The sequence below is a fragment of the Caretta caretta genome, chromosome 1 (assembly GCF_965140235.1).
Source record: "Caretta caretta isolate rCarCar2 chromosome 1, rCarCar1.hap1, whole genome shotgun sequence".
Classification (NCBI taxonomy): domain Eukaryota; kingdom Metazoa; phylum Chordata; order Testudines; family Cheloniidae; genus Caretta; species Caretta caretta.
The window spans coordinates 68,859,901-68,881,200 of NC_134206.1; the positions used below are offsets into that span (position 1 = coordinate 68,859,901).

The 21,300-nt window shown below is 38.2% G+C and overlaps 1 protein-coding gene across 5 annotated transcripts in view; it reads right to left on the bottom strand.

Moving 5' to 3' along the window:
• The window catches only part of DIAPH3 (diaphanous related formin 3), a 530,405-nt gene that overhangs the window by 289,323 nt on the left and 219,782 nt on the right, over window positions 1-21,300 (bottom strand). For 4 of the 5 annotated variants that reach the window (XM_075128866.1, XM_075128870.1, XM_075128864.1 and 1 more), the window contains 2 exons: window positions 8,018-8,050; window positions 3,751-3,846 (listed from right to left, as the gene is read on the bottom strand). In XM_075128866.1, coding sequence (XP_074984967.1) covers window positions 3,751-3,846; window positions 8,018-8,050 — 129 coding nt within the window. The remainder of the gene's footprint in view (window positions 1-3,750; window positions 3,847-8,017; window positions 8,051-21,300) is intronic. The other variant, XM_048851760.2, reaches the window with a different exon arrangement.

Genomic DNA, 21,300 nt, shown 5'->3' on the forward strand with positions numbered 1-21,300 from the left:
ATAACAACTGTCCAACATTTTCTTCATACACAGTATTTATTAAGTAATTTCTCATGGACCAACTCTCCTCCTAATTCCACATCTTCTCTTCAACCTTCCTCATCTGTTCTAGTGATTATCATTATTATTTTACAGCACCAGATGGAGCATTAGGCACCTCACTATAAAAATAAGACAATAAATCTGTGCCCTGAAATATCTTAGTCGCAGATATTATGCAAGAAAAGGATATCAAAACAGCAGAATGGGTAAGAGTAATAGACAACAAATGGTAAGATTATGCTGTTACTCAGATAAGTAGAGAGGAGGGTGCATCTTAAAGGCAAGGACACAGTTTAAGCTTGATGTTGGGAGACAGTGTCGTTCCTCAAAGAGGTAGTTGATGTGGCCAGAAATCACACCTTTGCAACTGTTTTGTGTGGGCTAGGTGTGGAAATATGAGTGTTGGAAATCTTGGAAAGGGAAAACCTAGTACTCAAGACAGGAGACTGACAGCTTGGATGAGGATTTTGCTGTCTGGTCAGAGAGAAGAGGTTGCATTTTAAAAATATTGTGCAAAACCAAGAGGCAATATTTGGATACAAAATAGATGTGAGGAGAAGGAGGAATAAAGGTTGACCCTCAAGTTATGGGCCTGAGTAATAGGAAGGATGGTGGCATTGATAAAATTAACAGAAAATGGAAGCATATAAAAGGCTCCAGAGATTAAAAAATAGGTGCTGATGTTTTGGCCATAGAGACACTCCCCGACTTACGCAATCGTTCCATTCCGGAAAGCCTTGCGTAACTCAAGTTTTGTGCAAGTCGGAAACATACCTGAACATTACGCCAAAAACAAAAAAAACCCAGTCCTATTTCTAGCTTACGGAACTTTTTCTGTAAGAGCGAATTTGCGCAAATCTGATTTTGCGTAACCCGGGGAGTGTCTGTATTAAGTTTAAACTGTTGATGGAGCATACAGGAGATATAAAAAAAGGCAGACTGAAATGCAGGTTTGGATGAAGGAAGACACCTAGTGGAGAAGATTTGGGATGTCAGCATAGAGATAGTAGTTCAAATCATGTAAGTGGAAGACATCACCCAGTGAGAGGGTATAAGGGGAGGAGAAAATTAGTCTCCTAAAACTGCTGCACTCTTCTTGGCACTAGTGAGGTCTCAGCTAGACTCCTGTGTCCAATTTTGGGTGCCACACTTTAGGAAACATGTGGACAAACTGGAGAGCGTTCACAGGACAGCAATAAAAATGGTAAAAGGTTTAGGAAACCTGACCTGTGAGGAAAAGTTAAAAAAAATGAGCATGATTAATCTAGAGAAAAGTTGACTGTAGGGGACCTGATAACAGTCTTCAAATATGTTAAGGACTGTTGGAAAAAGAGGACTGTGATCAACTGCTCATGTCCATCAGAGGTAGGACAAGTAGTAAGTGGCTTAATATGCAGCAAAGGTTAAATATTAAAAAAGACCCATCTAACTATAAGGACATTTAACTACTAGACTAAGTTTCCAAGGGAAGTAGTGGAATCCTCTCTCAGGGGTGGTTTAGGTATATTTGGTACTGCCTCAACACAGAGAGGTAGACTACATGATCTCTAGAGATCCCTTACAGCCCTACATTTTATGAGTCTGTGTCCATGTCTCCCTCTTACATATCATAGCCATCAGAAATTCTAGCTCCTATTTCATAGAATCATAGAATATAAGGGTTGGAAGGGACCCCAGAAGGTCATCTAGTCCAACCCCCTGCTCGAAGCAGGACCAATTCCCAGTTAAATCATTCCAGCCAGGGCTTTGTTATTAAACAAAGTAATTTTGGGCAGAATACTTTAACTGCTATAAATTAGAGTTGTCAATTAATTGCAGTTAATGAATGCAACTAACACAAAACAAATTAACTAGGTTAAAAAACTAGTTACGATTAATTGCAGTTTTAATTGCACAGTTAAACAATAACAAAATACCAACTTAAATTTATTATAAATATTTGTGAATGTTTTTTTACATTTTCAAATATATTGATTTTGATTACAACACAGAATACAAAGTGTACAGTACTAGGCATATTATTTTTATTACAAATATTTGCACTGTAAAAAAGATAAAACAATTGTATTTTTCAACTCACCTCATACAAGTCCACTCAATCCTACTTCTTGTTCAGCCAATCGCTAAGACAAACAAGCGTGTTTACATTTACGGGAGATAATGTTGCCTGCTTCTTATTTACAATGTCACTTGAAAGTGACAACAGATATTTGCATGGCACCATTGTAGCCAGCGTTGCAAGGTATTTATGTGCCAGATATGCTAAATAGTCATATGCCCTTTTATGCTTAAACTTGTAAACTCTACAGTTATAAATTATTTAGTTTTGGAGTGCAGTTGTGTAAAAATAATAACTCTAAATTTGTAAGTGGAACTTTCACAATAAAGAAATTGCACTACAGTACTTTGTATGAGGTGAATTGAAAAATATTCATGTTTTACAGTGCAAATATCTGTAATAAAAAATATAAAATGAGCACTGCACACTTTGTATTCTGTGTTATAACTGAAATCAATATATTTCAGAATGTAGACTAACATCCAAAAATATTTATAATAAATTTGACTTAGTATTCTATTATTGTTCATCAGTGCAATTAAAAATGCAATTAATCACAACTATTTTCTTAATTGTTTGACAGCCCTACTATATGTACCTATGATTCAAAGCTCTGATAGACCACAGAAAATTTGGGCTGAAGTGTTCCAAAATTTTGTCTGAGGCTGACACCCAGCATGGAAAATTCATCCCAACAATTCAAGTTTTGAAAAGGCATACACAATTAAAAACAGATTCTTATACCAGGTCAGCCTGGTAACACTGACTATATTTAATTTTATCAAGTTCATATTAGGACAACATTCTGCCAAACATATCAAGTTTCTGAAAGCTGATTGCTGGATAAGGATTATGAAGAAAATATAACCAGCCATTTAAAGGCTCTCTTTGTTGAGGGAATGTCTGAGCAAAAAGATGGGTCCTATAGCGTTTATTTGCACCACAGAATTAAATAAATTAGAAGATCAAACCACCACAGCCCTGGCTTCTTGCCACTGACCATTTGTTCTTTACAATTTATTTTCTAATATTTTATCTAGTGCAGCTTAGATATTTTAAGTGACAGGTCTTCCACTTTACAAATCTATTCCTGAGAAATCTCCTGAGACTATTTCCTTTGTATTCAACCTAAGTTCCCTTTCTAAGTCCCATTAGTCCTAATTATAAGCTTCACACAACCGTAACATGGGGATACAGATGTACCACACACTCTCTTTCTCCTCACGCTACGTTGTGACAGCTGCAATTAACTCTATTAATGCTAGATCCCCCTCTCTTGATATAAACCAAAAGAAGGAAACTGGCAGGATATACTTCATCAGGGGACCTGAACTCTGAATTACTCTCCCATCCCTTTATCTCAAATAGTCTGAATTTGTTGACTATTGAGATAGACTGCAGGGAAAGCGAACCAAAATACATTTTTGGTATTACATTTTTAAATAACTGATGGTGCCCAAAGCATGAGTATGGATGATTTGTATTATTCTCAATAAACACACACATTGAAAATGTATTAATTGAAATTAGCTTGAATTTTAGACGGATTATTAAAAAAATCGTCATTTGAATAAACTATCAACACAAGACACCCAACAAGTTCTACACACATAATTTTAAAAGTTTTGGTTATCATCAAAATTGCTTACAGAGGTTCTGTGCAATCTTCGGGTCTAAGACTTTTAGTTCTTTGATTCGTTTCTTAACGGATTTCTTTTCTTCAAAATCTTCCTCCTCCTTTTTTACTGTAAAAGTAAAGAAAACAAACATTTATTCACAGTATCAAATGTAGGGAACAAAATTCCTGAATGGAAAAAGCTCTCCAAGTCAAACCATAGACAATTCACTATGAGAAAGAAAATGCAATTGAGGAATGAACTTCCAGGTTTATTTTGTTTTGCAATTATTACTCTTGTGTTTTCTTCAGTGGGACCAAGGAAGACATAGGCCTTTTCAACATATTAGGTTGGGATATGGTTGATAGGTTTTAATTATTTCCCTTTCCTCCTTCAAAAATGGGCATCTCAGATTAAGTTAATCACGTCTTGTCCTAGCTTCAGTGGACATGAAGAACAATTGATCATAACACAGGCGCCGGCTTCCTCTGGGCCCTGGGGTGCTCAACCCTGCACTCCACCCCAGGCCCCACCCGACCCCTTCCCTCAAGCCCCCACCCTGCCTCTTCCTGCCTCCGCTCCACCTTTTCCATCCAGTTCCGCCCCCTCCGCCAAGAGCACCCTATCCCCACTCCTCCCAGCACCTCCTGCATGCCACAGAACAGCTAAACATGGCAGGCACGAGGTGCTATGGAGGGAGGGGAAAGAGTTGATCAGGGAGGCCAATGGCAGACAGAAAGCATGGGGGGAAGGGAGGGAGGTAGGCGCTAAACACCCACTAATTTTTTTTCTGTGGGTGCTCCAGCCCACAGTGTCAATGCCTATAGATCATAGTCCTCTTTATGACAGCCCGTAACATATTGAAAGACTGTTATTAGATTCCCCTCCACCCAATCTTCTTTTCTCAAGACTAAACATGCCCAGTTTTTAGACCTTTGTTCATCTAACAGGTTTTCTAGAGTTATCATTAGATTCTCTCCAATTTGTCCACATCTTCCTTAAAACGTCATGCCTAAAACCGAACATGACGCTCATACTGAGGCTTCGTCAGTTCTGCGAAGAGTGGGACATAATGACTCATATACAACACTCCTGCTAATAAACCCCAGAATGATATTAGCCTTTTTTGTAACAGCATCATATTGTTGCCTAGTCAGTTATTCTCCATTTTGTTTTTGCAGATTTAACTTGTGAGTCTTGAGCAACATACTTCACATTTTTTCTCTGAATTTCATAGTGTTGATTTCAAACCAATTCTTCAATTTATCGAGGTCCTTTTGAATTCTAATCCCATCCTCCAATGTCCTTGCAACCACACCTACCTTGCTGTCATCCACAATTTTTATAAGCACAATCGCCACTCTTATTATTCAAGATATTATTGAAAATACTTACTAGTATCAGATCCAGGAGAGACCTTTGTGGAAAACCACTAACATCCTCCCAGTTTGAAAGTGAATAATTGATAACTCCTCTTTTGCAGACTATGTATTTTCAAGACTAAACAGTTAAAAGTGATTTAAAAATTGCCATTAATTCTTCAAAAATGAGTTTCCAACTGTATCCCACCTGAAATATTTCTGAGAGATGAACTATATGAAAAGCTTGAAGTATTTCTACTATTGTATTAAAATAATTTGAAACAAAACAAAACAAAACATGCCTGATGCTGGGTGCTAAGTTCTTAAAGAATGCACATTTTAATTAATTATATTTCAAATTAATAAACCAGTTTCATTGTTAATTCTTAGAAAATTACTTCAGACACAAAAAAGAGAATGTGCTGTACTTTGATGGGGATATGTTGTATTCTTCATATACAATAAAATAATTGAATCTCTGCTTTAAGGAGGGAACTCAGCTCAGCCTTAACCACGGATCCATAAACAGCACTTCCACAATAATAAAATTAACACCACAAATAATTAAAATGTAGAACATGATATTTTCCATTTATCACTTTCATCACAAAAGTTGCAAGTTACAATGACATCTCAAAAAAGTAGTTGTCAGTGGAGACTCATGATCAGATGGGGATGGGCTTTAATGAGGTTCCCCAGAGACTGGTTCTAAACACAACATAATACAACGTTTTATCAATCATCTGGAAGTAAATACAAATAATGGTTAATAAATCTTTTAGAAGACACAAAAATAAATGATAATGAAGATAGGGCAACAATACATGGTGATCTGAATCATTTGGTGTGCTGGGCCCATTCAAACAATGTATTTTAATGCAGATAGATGCAAGGTCACATCCAGGAACAAAGAATGCAGGCCATATCTATAGAAGGGGAGCCTGTATACTGGAAAAGCAGTGACTTTAAAAACAATTTAGGGGTCGTAATATACAGACAACTGAAGATGAGCTCCCAGCACAATCCTATTGGGGAAACGGCTAATACAATCCCTGAGCATATAAACTTGATTAAAGAGTAGAAGTAGGAGAGGTGATTTTACTTCTGTATATGGCGATACTGAGTCTGATACTACAATACTTCATACAGTTCTGTTGTCTATATTTTTAAAAGGATGTTGAAAAATTGAAGAAGGTGCAGAGAAGAATTATTCAAGTACTGGAAAAAAACCTGCCTTACAGCAAGATACTCAAAGAGCTCAACCTGTTTAGCTTATAAAAAGATCAAGAGGTGATCTTAATACACTTCTCCCCGAGTATAAGCACTTGCATGGGGAGAAAACACTAGATATTAAAGGGTTCTTTATTAGAAAGGCATAAACAAGACCCTGTGGCTGGAAACAGACTAAACAAATTCAAATTAGAAATAAGGTGCACATTTTTAGCAGAGAGAGTGATCTATTACAAGAACAAACTATGATGGGAGTGATTAATTCTTCATCTCTAAAAGTCTTCCCCCACACACACCCACACCCCGCTCCAATTTTTTCTGTCTAGATGGTAAGCTCTTTGTGTATATGTATGTCACCAATCAAAATGGGTCCACAATCCTAGGTGGAGCTTCTGTGCACTGCCATAATAGAAGTAATAAATAATTAAAAAACACTCTCTAATGGCAGTGGCATAAAAAAGTTACACTAAACAATTACATAATTGTGGGCACTTCTCTTCAAAAATTTGGTAACAAAGCATCAGATAGCCTTATCAGATGCAGCTTCCTTACTACCGGGAAGAACTTCCCAGTTCTTTTTTTTTTAAATCCTCAGAAGGTAGAAAAGCTTTTACATCACTATAGCAATAAAATACAAATTGGTTTTGCTTTTTTCACAAAACCTTATTTTCACAAATAAAAATAACTTCTAAACTGACTTAGACTCCTAAATCATTTAGGCACTTTTTAACCAGTGGAAGGAAAGCCTAAAGAAATAAATTCAGCCCTAATCAACAAATTATTTCTTCTGAAAAAAAAAAAACATGATTTATTATTAACACAATAGCACTTCATACATCTTTCCTGATCAGGAAAAGATGCAAAAACAATCACCACTGTTGTTTCATCAGGAATTATCGCTTTTCTCTACTGCAATAAAGGTATTACATTTTGCAACCAAATGACTGTCTCCCAAGAGTCACAACAGAGATTCCCAGTTGTAATGGACTGATTGTACTCAGTCCATTACTTTAGACACAACATGTACACTGTCATGTGCATTAAACAATAGAACAGATGAGAATGCCACATTTCAGGTAGCATTTATGATTGTGTAGCTGCACTTCTGAACAGTCATGCATTACAGACATGGCACTGGAAGAAAACAGCACAATGGTACATGACTATTTTGGAAAAATGAGCCAGTATGACACTGGCTTGCCAGTCTATGTGCAGCCTCCTTCATTTTCACATTTATTTTTTAATTGGTTCAATCACTATTTTGTGCAGTCTTTATTACATAGTCAGTCTCTTGAATTGGATTGCTTGGGTAAATAGCTCTAATAGAGGAATAACAAATGTGTTTGTGTTTCCTGCCTCCATCTGCTGGTAAAAAATATTTACCACAGGTGTAGAATGACCAAACAACGACCAGCAGAAAGTCAGCAGTTAAAAAAAAAATTTTTTAATGAGTCTGTAAATCAAAAATAAAGATTGGAAATAATCTAGCCAATTCCCTCTGGAATTTCATACAAAAAAAATTACATGAATGAATTTATAGCAATATACAATATGACATATCCTTGGGGGAAAATATTTACTTTAATAAAGAGCAAAAAAATAGTCTAAAAGCAAAAATGTCAAAAAGGAACTTGGAACTATGTATTTATACTATACTATACATCCATATACATACATACATACAAACAATTAAACTACTGTGAACTTACAGGATAATTCTTCACGGGAATTCCACTCACATCCTTTTTAATGCCAGCAGAAGGAAGCAAAGGATACATATTACTTTTATTTCACAATGAAAAACCTTGTATGATGCTGTGTATATGAAAGGTGATCATTTATATCACTGTTACCACCACTGTTACACAGTTTCCATAAATCTTATGCAAAGTATATCATGTAAGGCGTCAATGGAAAAATTATGATTTGGTAAATATGATTATCCTGTTTATATGCATGTATCATCTTTGTATTTGAAGTTATAAATATTAGCTATGTACTTGTACCTTAAACCTGCATTGTACTCCTGGGTGACACCCACCAGATAGAATTTACATCAGGGCTAGACAGCTATGTATTGATGGCCCATCAAGGAGACACAGCTCTCAGAACAGGACATTGAAGAAACTCATCCCACCCCTGCTCGCTCTTCCTGAGGATGCCTCAGACAGTAAGGAGCCAGTGGCCACCCTCTGTGATTTGGCAAAACATGTGAGGGCATGTGATATGCTCATGTGACCCTGGACTCCATCTTGGGCAAGTAATTTTCCATGCACCTGGCAGAGGACATAAAAAGGCACCTGAAACCTCTCCAAGTTGCCTCTTATCTGCTCTAATTCTCTGGACTCCTTTACAACAAAAAAGAGCCTCTTGAATTATAGACTGAGGAACTCCCAATCTTTTGGAAGTTACCAGAGAGACTTTACAAGACAGCAGTCTATTCCAACACTGTTACAAACCTGACATAAGGACTTTGCTATCATTTGTCTATATATGATCTATTAAATATTTGTAACTTTCTTCTTTTCTTATATTATTAAATCTTTAGTTAGTTTACTAAGGATTGGCTGACAGCATGATTTTTCAGTCAAAATCTGAGATTCATATTGATCTGGGGACATGTGTCTGATTCTTTGGGATTAGAAAGACCTCACATATGGTGAAATGGGTTTTCAATAACCTCTCACTATATTAAATTGGGTTGCCTGGATGGAAGCCAAGGGCTGGAATGCCTAAAGAGGTCTGTGTTTGACTTCTGGTGGTACTGCAGAAGCTCTTTTGTTACTGGCTTGGTAAATCTAATTATAGAGTAAGCCACCAGCTTTGGGGATTGTCTGCCTCATTTCTTGCCCTGAGTGTGGCATTCTCAATGTGGCCATCTCTGGTACCTGGTCACACCTTGCATTTTTCAATGAAAATCCTTCCCCTGCCTCCAGATACTTAAGCCTGTCTCATTGCCTGCCTCCCCAAGTTCCTCCCTGAAGTCCTGTCTATTCTGAGTGAGTAGAAAGCAGAACAGAAAGAAGACAGAGAACAAAAGACTTTTTTTACATTGGGTAGCGAAGGATGAACATGTGAATTAAGATACCTTGACTACTGCAAAGACAGAGAGAAGGAGACAATGAACATATAAATTTAAAAACACATTACAAAAGTTGTGGAATTTACAAGACATATGCCAAAGAGCAACCAATTACTTTGTTATATTATTTTCCTCCTCCCCACCCCCATTCCTGATATGTTCCTTTTTTTCTCTAAATTATAAACACTTTGGAGTTGGGAACTTTTGTATCTAAAGTATCTAGCACAGTTTAGGTGTTATATAAATATACCTGAATAATAATACAGAGTGCTGGACAGACCCATTTTCAAACTATATTGTATTCCAATATTCCTCACACATGGATGGAATATACAAAAAAAATCAAGCAAACACTGTAGATACTCTTTTTAAACGTTTAGGCTGGGATTTTCAAACTGTGAAAGGCCATGGGAGGTGGTCACTACTTTATCAAATTATTACTTATAACTTAAAATTAATAAAATTATTTATTACTACATTTTTATGGATAAACATTAAACATTTTATATTATCAGACGTTAATTGACCCCAACATAAAACAAGTTAGATCGATCACTATTATTATAATTAAAGGCGTACGCCCTGACAAAAATATTTATAAAAGAATGTATAAGCATATTTTCCAATTGCACACATATAAATAATATCTTCAAATTAACTCAAAAACTATTAGTTTTTGACTCTGATTAGGAGAACAACTGAATTCAGGATAGCACTAAAGCTCTTTTAGGCCAACAGAGCTTCAGTATATGCTTAGAATTAAGCACATGCTCACATGTTGTTCTAAATGAGGACATTTAAGAAGGCTCTTGATGTAAGAGATGCTAGATCTCCTCCATAGTATTTAATATGTACTTCACAGAATCTCCTTAGTTATGGTTTAGCTGAGATTCATATTCAGAAGACAGATTACCGTATATACTCGTTCATTAGCCCGTTCATTTATAAACCGACCCTCCAAGATGGATAGGTAAAAATAGTAAAAACTGTATGACTCTTTAATAAGCTGACCCTATATTTCAGGGGTTGGCAAACTTTGGCTCCCGGCCTGTCAGGGTAAGACTGGCAGGTCGGGACATTTTGTTTACCTGGAGCATTCACAGGCACGGAGCCCCTCAGCTCCCAGTGGCCATGGTTTGCTGTTCCCAGCCAATGGGAGCTGCGGGAAGTGGCGCCACTTCCCACCTCCCATTGGCTGGGAACGGCAAACCGCGGCCACAGGGAATTGAGGGGCTCAGTGGATGCAGACACTCCAGGTAAACAAAACGACAATGCATTAGACATTCAATTCAATGATTTCATAGAATTTAAAAGAACCAAATTTTGGTGTAGACCCGTTTATAACCCGACCCCTGCTCTTTGATGCATCACTCTTTTACCAAAAATATTCGGCTTATGAGCGAGTATATACGGTAATCTTTAATTTATGAGAAAAATACAAGTTACAGCTCTCTGGGTACAGTTTGGATTTCTTAATAATTGACAAATTAAGGTTTTAGTTTATGAATGACAGTAATTTTAAAATGGGCTATTTATGACAGTATAACTTTTACTCCCTCCAGTAAATTCCTGACTCTTGAGATTCGAATAATGACTCATTTCTAGACTGTAACAAAATCTAAGGCACAGGTTACTTTTAAAGTTTCTTAGTGTGGTAATTTTTCATTTATTGCTATTATTCATAACCATTTCTATCTACTTAGTGACCAAGAAGCATATATTTTCATCAATATCACCTTTCACCAAATACACTATCATTGGATGGATGCAGTAGGATCTAAGTTTTACGGTTTTATAAAGTATGCTTTTATTCCTCATGTTTCAGAGCATAAAAATTTAGACTGAGTATAAACCTATGCAGTATTGTCTTTTACAGTCTGCATAGTCTAAAACAATAGCTATTAGATGTTTGACCTGCCATGCCCTAGGTGGTTTAACTCAAAGATAGCAATTTAAAAAGCTAGTCTCTTGAATATGTCAAAGACTAGTATTGCATGCATGAGCAATTACAAATTAAAACCTTCTATCAGGCATACTAGATGCTAGGTTTTATGTACAAAAGCTTACAAATGGAAAAGCATTACATTAGAAATTCACATATATTTATATCTATCCACTAAGCAATACAAACAATGGGCACACAATCTACTACTACTGGTGCATAACCTTCAGTGAGAAACTGAGCTGATCAACAGTTTTCTATATTTTCAATTAAAATTTATTATAAATTACCTGTGTGATTTTTGACACATACGAATATGTGATGTGAAAACATTTCATGTTAGTATAGTGCAAAATGTTGGTATTCGCCATTTTAAAAAGACATGCTAAGAAGCTTAGAATTTTCTGAAAGAAATACTTGCCCATCAAAACTAATAAAAATATTTCATTATATTGCCATTTGGTAGCTTTGACCAATAAACACCACATTAAGGTTTGAAATTAACTTAAACAGTAAAATCTGTAGTCAGTCATGTTGCAGTGTTTCGGGTCTGTGCAAAAAATGACAGTTTCTCATTTTGGGTACCAGTTTCACCTCGCCTATGGGCTTACTTAACAGCTTCTAAGAAATAGGAAATGGCTGCTCACAGAACTAGATGACTGATCTACATACACACTCAAATGAGTGTCGGATCATGATTATGGCAAATTACATTGTGAACACTTCTTCATAAAATATAGTTGTATTTCTAAGGACTTCTTTCTCGCTGTAACTATTAATCAAATTCTAAACTCAAATTCACAACAGACAGACCAAGACAATATGTTATCATCATCGATTATTCATGTTATTGTATCCTCTAGGAGCCACAGTCATGGACCACTGTGCGAGGTGCTGAACACACACAGAACAAAACAACAACAACCACAGTCCCCTCCTCAAATCGTTTACAGTCTAAGTACATTGAGGTTACTACTCTAATCCCCCATTTTAAAAAAAAGTGTAAGTAACAGTATCTTTCATATGTGCTCTCTCTCTAAAATACATATGTTATACATGTTTACAGGGCACTACAATGGGCCTTCAAAAGGAACAAAGAGAAACTAAAATCAGATTAAGACAATAGGCTGTGGCTACTTCAAAACTGAACAGCACGAGGTGCATCTGGGGCAGGCTACCACAGCTTCTCTTCTTTCCTATGCAATCTGTAACAGACCCACCATTTTTAAAATCCCTGTAAAGCTCCATTCCACTCTCCTCCACTATCAAAAATGCCCGTTTCTTTGGGGAGTGTGATGCACCCCATATCAACTCTGATAGGGTTAACAAGGACTTGAGAGGCTAATTAGGTTATCTGTCATTACCTAAATAGGGAGAGCAGCGGTTAATTAAGAGTGAAGCCCAGCTGGGGAACGACTGGGACAGCACTATAAAGCCAGGAGACTGAAAAGAGGTGGAGGCTGCAGTCACTCCCTGAGATGAAGGAGGTCATCGAGAACAGGGGGAAGGTCCTGGGGAAAGTAATCTCTGGGCAAGGAGTAAGGAGCCTAGAAAGAGGCTAGGAAGGGGTGGAGTAGCCAACAGAAGTAGAGTAGGCTCCCATGGTAAACCCAATAACAGACAAGGAAGAGAGAGGCTGGATAGGAAGGAGCCCAAGGAAACAGAAAAAGGAAGGGGACCAAGCAGATCTGGATGGCTGGTTAAAGTGTCCCTGGGCTGGAAGCCGGTATAGTGGGCAGTGTTCTGTTCTCCTGCCAGCCCCTGGTCTTGTGCCACAGAGTCCGAAGCTGGGGCTGAATACTGTTTGGAGAAGGCATTTGGACAGTGGTCCTGTTTGACTTCATAACCCAAGAAGGAGTGTACTAAATGGAGACCTGGCCAGCCAAGTTACCCAAAGAGAGACTATCACAGAAAGAATAGGGACCAGAAAGGGGCACCTTATGCCATGAGAGCTACTTTCCCAGCTGCACAAGGAGGCGCACTAGTGGTGAGTGGGAACCACACTACAGGGAGCTTTTGGTGTTTCTGATCCCACTCTGTGCTAGACTAATTAGGAGAGACAAATTCTCATTCACTTCAGGTATTGCTTTCTTTCAAGAAGTAGTTGTTGTTGCCAGGTGCTGCTGCAGGATCCTGCTGACTTGCTGATGATATGCAAAGTGGTGTTGTGGGATAAGGGAATGGAGTGAGAGCTAAGACAAAAATAAGTTTGTTTGTTTTATAAAAATATTGCACTTATCCTACTCTTCACTTCTTCTCTGAAAGTGAAACCATTAAAAATTAGACAAGAATGCCTGACAATATAGTATACTTAAAATGAAGCTTCTCTTTATTTGGGGCTCTAGGTTAAAAACTAAAAAAAACAAATGTTTCCTGTGTTTTTTACTGGATTTATGACAACTAAAAATAAAGTGTTTAATTATATTTTACTGTATTTTATTTTTTAATTTATTTTTAAACAAGCTATAACAATACAGCAGAGGAAAGCAGTAGATATAGAAACAGAGAGATGGTTCAGATCTGATGATTAAATCCTGAGATCAAGAGATCAAAATAACTGTGTAAGATGATGTGTAAAGTTAGTCACAGAGACACGATGATAGGATTGTAGTTTGCTTCCATAATAACCCTGTCTCAATTACAAGGATGGGAACAATCATATTACACTAATACAGAATAAATTCATTACAAAAACATAAGGCTTTTATTATTTTAAACATATTTTAGAAAAGAAAAAAGTAACAGCAGCCCACTTTTTTTTTTTTGTTTCATTCTTGCACCACAATGTGGGAGAAATCTGGCAACCACTTCAACAATATGGAAAACCACTAATGACTTCCCTGTGATCCAAGTACAGGAAATAGTTGTCTGACATTTAAAGTTAGGATAGTACCAGTAACTCACCTCTCACCTTAAATATCCCATTCATGAGCTCCAGAAAGATATTATTAAACAAACATATTAGATAAACTATACAGCTAACCATAACCTAAATACTTTTAAATGGGAAGTGAAATTCACTCCGAGTGTGTGTCAGGCAGAAAATTAACTAAAATAGGGACAAATGATTCCTCCCTCCCAAACAGTGAATGTTCAGTCAGGCATGGCAGAGGACAGGAAAAAAAACTGGCTTCAGAGTAGCAGGCGTGTTAGTCTGTATTCGCAAAAAGAAAAGGAGTACTTGTGGCACCTTCGAGACTAACCAATTTATTTGAGCATAAGCTTTCATGAGCTACAGCTCACTTCATCGGATGCATGCAGTGGAGAAACTGTGTTCCTTGAAGGAGGGGGACAGGAGAAGGAGCATCAGGCTCTATTCTGCTGTTCCGGTGTTTGCCCCTCCCCCCAAGAGCACACATTGAGACATGAGAAGGGGACAAGACAGATAGGTGGGGAGGGAGAAAAGGGCAGCCAGACTGTTGGGAGTGGGGGTAGGGGCAGGGCAAGAGGAAACTGATGGTCTCTCTCATGCTCCCCCTCCTCTGCTTGCTGTCCTAATCGTTGTTACTACCTTGTCCCATAACAGAGGTACAGTTTGAACCTCCTGTGGATCTTACCAGAAGGCCAGTTTTTGAACTGTGATTTTCCCTTGGGGCGAGATTAGTAGAATTTTATCACCTTCTTTGTAGTACCCTAGATGCCTGGTTCTACATTAATAAGGAGTAAGTATAGCAGTTTAAAAGCTGTAAGTGTAAACAATTTAAAAATCCGAGTATTAGAGAAGAGATCGTGATTTCATTGCAATTTATGTTTTCCGCCCATACACATTAAAAGACTCAAAGGGACTAGCTCCTAGAGATCAACATCAACAAAAAAGACCCAAGAGATGGCTAGTGGACCTTATCAGCCTGAAGGAAGAAGGGTACATCTTAAGTCTTCAAAGACTGAGTACCCATCATGTATACCTTCATTCCCTTCTTGCCAGGGGAGGGTGAGAGGATTCAGAGTGGTGCTGAACCCAAGGGCTTAGGATGCATGGGATCTAGGGAAGATAAAGTTGCTAAATAAAGAATTTGGCTTTGCCAGATCACCTTTCAGAATAAATGTTTCAACCCGTGTAACTCTCCTGCGCAGTCAAGAATAGACACCAAGATTTTCAACATTCCTCTCATGTTCAGCAAACCAATGGCAAAAGCTGTATCATGTCTAGAGCAGGGAGAAATTTTTCAGACAAACAGTTTATTTGCCAAAAAATGCAGTTTTATCTGACCCAAAATTATTCATGAATTTCTTAATGCACTTAATTCGAGGGTGGGGGGGGAGGAAGCTTTTTGGCCTTAATTGCCATGCTCCTGCAGCACTCTCTCACACCCCACTGGTTAGAGCACGTAGCCAAGTTGTTGGAGACCCAGATTCAATTCCTTACTCTGCCTGATGTGGAGAAGGAAATTGAATTTGGCTCTCCCATATCACAGGACCTCTGGGCTGTGTCTCTCTCAATATCTCTTAGTGAAGCTCTTCCACTTTTTATAAATATTTATCTATTAGAGCAGGGACTTGAACTTGAGTCTCCACATCCTACGTGAGTTTTTGAACAATCAGGCAATAGTATCATTCTCACTTTCTTTCCCTGGCCCAATCAACAATTATTTGTTGTCATTCATAATGTCTATTCATAATCATTTATGATTGTGATTGTGTAATCAAATTAATGATTTCATGTGGCAAAGTTCCTGATCTTTCAGGTTTGTTTGTTTTTAAATAGAAAAGTATATACCCAAAACCCCTTATGTTAGAAGAATGTTAAGGTTGTGAAGTAAGCATTCACAAGTGGGGAAATGCCAGAATTAAGGTTGCCCATGAAAATTTTAGAAATAAAATTTTCTCCAACCCTGTATTGAAGAGGAATTCTTTCTATGGCTCTGAGAGAGATAAAAGAGGAAGGTAATGGGAGTATTCGATGCAGTACTTGAAGAGGCTAAGGGTCTTCCTTTATGGAAGCATTGTTTTTTCTTTGTTGGGTATGCAATTCTTCAGTACATCTAGTAATATGAAGATGACAGAGCTTGTCTGGCGTAGGTCTGATGCATCGACTGTTTCCTTTTTTATGTGGAGCATATACTATTAGTGATCTTAAATGTGGTCTGAGCATCTTTCCATGAGTAAAAAGTGTCATCCCATTTTAAAGTTAAAAAGGTCTCAACCCTAAAAAGGAAGAACTTCACCTGTGTTCTGAGCCTCCTGGGGAATTCCTGCAGATTGCAGCCATGACGCCCACTTCATCATCACCGCAATTGCCAGCTATCTTGAGGCAGTGTCTGAAGCATCTATTGCAGACTGCAATAAGGCTTGAAACACTAACTATACTTCAGCGATCACCTAACTCCTCCCTAAATTCCCACAGTAATTTGTTCACAAAGTCAGAAACAACAAGAAAACAGAAATAATCGTATTTGGAGAGGTGTGCCTGATAGTTGGCAATCCTTGGCTGAAGATAGAGCTACTCCTTTGCCATTCTCCCTAACATGTTTAGTCACTCACGCACCTTTTCTTTTTGGAGGAGATCTCTGTTGTTCCATACACCCCATACAGACACTCTTGAGTGGCACAATAGCTATGGCAGTTTTAAAGACTTTCAACAACTGGCACAGCCAGTCTCTCGTAATGTGGTATGCAAAATGTCTAATAACTTGTGTGTTTTTTGTGTTCCACCTCTCGGAATCGCTAATGTTTCACTCATTATTCTGAGTAGGTCTTTAAATGTATCAGTCATCTGGATAAGATGAAGTGAGCTGAACTACAGCCTAGTCAGACAGCTTTGAACTCACTGTACAGGACAGGATGATCCAACTCTGAAGTGGGTAGTGGAGGATGGTCTTCTAATGTGATGAGAGCCCCACGGAGCCCCTCTTATGGCCTTCAAACAACCCCCCAACCTCATCATTAGGCCAAGCCCAACACAGAGCAGGACCCACCAACTCAAAGCAGCACCAGGCTCTACCAGAACAGATGTAAAATCTGCAGATCAGCTCCACTGATCAATACCCAGCACAACACAGCTTTCAAGATTCATGGGTCTTATCACAACATGTTGTGTACCTTATCCAATTAATCAAATGCCCTAACCACCACCATTTGGATGAAATCAGACTGACAATCACTACACTCTCAAATGAATTCTCATAGAAAAATGATGAAAGACAAACACCATATCACCCATAGGCGAACAATTTTCACAAAGCAATCACTCTACTGGGTCTTTCAATAAAAAGTCTTGTCAAAGGAAACCTGAACACCACCTTCAAAACGTGAATCTTGGAACTTAAATTCATAATTCTGCTAGATACCAAGAACCATGGACTTAATAGGGACACTGGTTTTATGGCTCATTACAATAATCTGTAACACACCACACTGCCGGCCACTTCAACTCCTTTTGCATAGCAATTTAACCCCCATCTGCTCACTTTATTTCAAGTGACCACATTCAACATGCATTACTCCTTCTGCTTAACAATCTGTCCCAACTTTTATTCAGCTCAGACACTCCACTTTCTTCCCCAGACCTGAAGAAGAGCTCTGTGTAGCTTGAAAGCTTGTTCCTTCCACCACATAAATTGGCCCAATAAAAGATATGATCTCACCTACCTTGTCTCTGTCAGAGATATTGTAGACTGGAGATTAACTGGAAGAAACCCTCCATACATTAGTCTGAGGCTGATGAGGAGAAAAATACTCATCCTGGAGAGGTGGTGTAGATGAAGTAGGAGTCCTTGAGATTTCTTTATTGACCTCCCTCATTGGTACAAGTAGATACTCAGTGCCTGCAGTCTGGAAGAGCTCAGTACCATCACAAGAATTCTAACTGCTAAAGATAATAAGGCAGACTTGGGAAATTTGGACACTGTCAAATCCTACAAGTACTGTTGAAGCTTGATCCAGATATAACTGATACTGATTATGTTAATTTAGAAAGCTTCAGTGTCACAGTAGATGGTGCCAACATCAGTCCTGATGAAGCTGGTACTGATTCACAAAATACCTCTATATGCACTGAAAGCCCTAATGGCAATGCTGGTGCATTGATGTAAGCAACCATGATTATCTGGTCTTTAGTCAGTACATAAGAGCAGTTATCAGATTATTTTAGGGTAGCCAGAGGGACTATGTTAAAAGCTTGTGCCACCTGTAGATTAGCCTATGTGACAAGAACTCTTCCCCTTTTTCTTAGAAGATCCTTCAATAGTGGCCTAGTCGTATGCTTTCTTGAGGAGGAGCAATGAGTCCTAACTCCTGTCAGATGAGGATTAGGAAACAGGAACTGCATGGAGTAAAACAAAGAAGCAGGAGCCTGGAAGCAGGCAGCAGTTGGGGCACTCTTGAAAGAGGACTGCTCTGATCCATGTGGGTCTTGCGTACCCAGATCAGAAGCAGATCTCATACCATTATCCAAGAAAAATACTTTTAAGAGAGATTCTCTTCCTTTCTGAGTCAGTTTTGAAAATGAACAAAAAAACAGAGCATTTGCTCATGATGTGCTCCCTCACCTAAACAAAATTATTTTGAGTAGCCATCATTAAAGGGTATAGCTATCTTGCATATGAGACTATACTTAATACTGGGGGATTTTTGTTCCACATGAAGATTGAAGACCTGGCACTGGGTAACAGAAAAGTGACAAATAGTTAACCTAAACTACACAGCTAACAAAAAATGGTATCAAAACTATTCTTAAGTAAAACCATAACCAGAATTTTAGCAAGCTAGATTAGAGCAACAGAGTAAGGACACTACAGAGATTCCATCTCAGCTACCAGAGGTCAGAAGGAACTGAGAGGCAGCTGGCCCTGCTCCACCCTTTTATGCCATCATGGGGGGGGGGGGCAGGAGAGGGAAATGATTGGGGTACAAGGCAAGGGCACGAAATGTGAAAGCATGGGCCAATGGACATTACTGGCCACAAAAGAGTCTGATCTCCACTGTATGGTGCACATCTGCACCAGGAGTGGAATACATGTAGATAATCACACAAAAAACTAATGATTTTTTCTTGAGACAGTCAGGAGAAAGCAGCAGATCAAAGTTTAATTGATATGGTAGTTGAAAGTCAGTGTCCCCATCTATTAACACTAGCAAGGATTTCTCAATGTGTAAGGGAACTCCTTAGTAACAGACACACTGTTAAATAAGAGGGGACAGGACCTTTGGCAGGTGCACATTGGTAGGCTCCAAACAACAAATCAACTGTCTAAAGCAGTGGTTCTCAACCGGTGGTAAACAGAGGTCTTTCAGGGGTACGGCAACTCTGATATTGGCCTACTTTTACAACAGGCTACATAAAAAGCACTAGCAAAGTCAGTACAAACTAAAATTTCATACAGACAATGACTTCTTTATACTGCTCTATATGCTATATACTTGAAATGTAAGTAGATTTATATTCCAATTGATTTTTTTTAATTATATGGTAAAAGTGAGAATAAGCAATTTTTCTGTAATAGTGTGCTGTGACACCTTTATATTTGTATGCCTGATTTTGTAAGTAAGTAGTTTTTAAGTAAGGTGAAACTTGGGGGCACGCAAGACAAATCAGACTCCTAAAAGGGGTAAAGTAGTCTGAAAGGTTGAGACACACTGGTCAAAAGGGCCCATCCTGGATAAGTTAAAGTAATATTCCCCACCTCTCCAGCAGGTTCAAAAGACAGTTTTAAACAATTCCTGTATTTGGATTAGGAACAAATTGCCAATGCTATGAAGAATCAACTGTAAGCAGGGAATGTATCTATTGCATAAGGACCATCAGGGCTCCCTTACTGTAAAGAGTATAGATGCAAACTCCATTCCCTGAAAATCTGAGACTGTTTGTTCCTGATGTATTCTCAAAGTTGAAAGAAAAGCACACCTGTCAGTCACAAGTTATGGAACCATATTCACTACTGTTAAGATACCAATGATTCTTGGAATATGACAGGGGAATTTCTAGATAACTGGAAGGCAGCACATTCCATATTGCAAGAACCTAAAATGACAATACACTAGAAGCAGAGAGGAAGATACTCCTGGCATGCCAGAAGGCGGATGTATCAGCAAGGGATCATGGAAAGAAGGAGCTGACCCCCCCCCAACCGGGGGGGGTGTGGTGGTGGTGGGGGGGAAGCAAGATAATGTCCTGGACAATGAAATGCTACAAGAGTTATTTACATACCACCCTCATTTGGCCAATAAGGTCTTTGATGAATGGAAGATACCCATCACGCTCCTAAAGTAAAGAAGAGAAAAACGGAGTGGTTGGGTATAGATTTGACCATCTGCTTCCCAGGATTAGTAAATCAAAGAATGCAAAGAATAAACATGCATTTTAGTAAATCAGCTAGCATGAATATGTATACAGAAAAAAAATAATGATATCAAATACCAATTTGTGTCCCAAAAAATGGTATCCAGAAGGAAAATGGGCTAGAGAAGGTGAGACAATCCTAGAATAAGCACATAAGACAACACAAACTATTGGATCTAGTCCTCTTTGTCTAAGAGTTCCCAACAATCTCCAAATGAAAAAGATACTGGGCAGGCTTTTCTGAATGGCCAGAAACATAGGCAGATGGAAAGGAAACTGTCAGCTGCTTTCCGCTCTGATGTAGGTGGGCGTGCTTATGTTATGTGTACATGCAGACACGCACTATCAGACACTTACATGCCCAAAAAGCCACCTCCCGCTAGGGGGGAAAATGTAAATAAAAATAAAATTCCATTTACTTCATGGAATAGATGGGAAAACACAGATTGGCAAATGCTATTTAAATGGATATTTAATTCATAGTCACACTATTTCAGAAAAAAAATATTTTACTTAAAGCAAAAGGTTAATTTTAAAATACGTCTTTTATATGGAAGCACCTATCTTTATTAACAGAAAAAAGGGAGAGCCTGTCATCAACATGTTTTGGAGCTCCTTTGGTCAGGAAAATTAAAGATTTAACTGGACTTGAAACAAGAGAAATACTAGACAAAAATATACTTATTGCCTC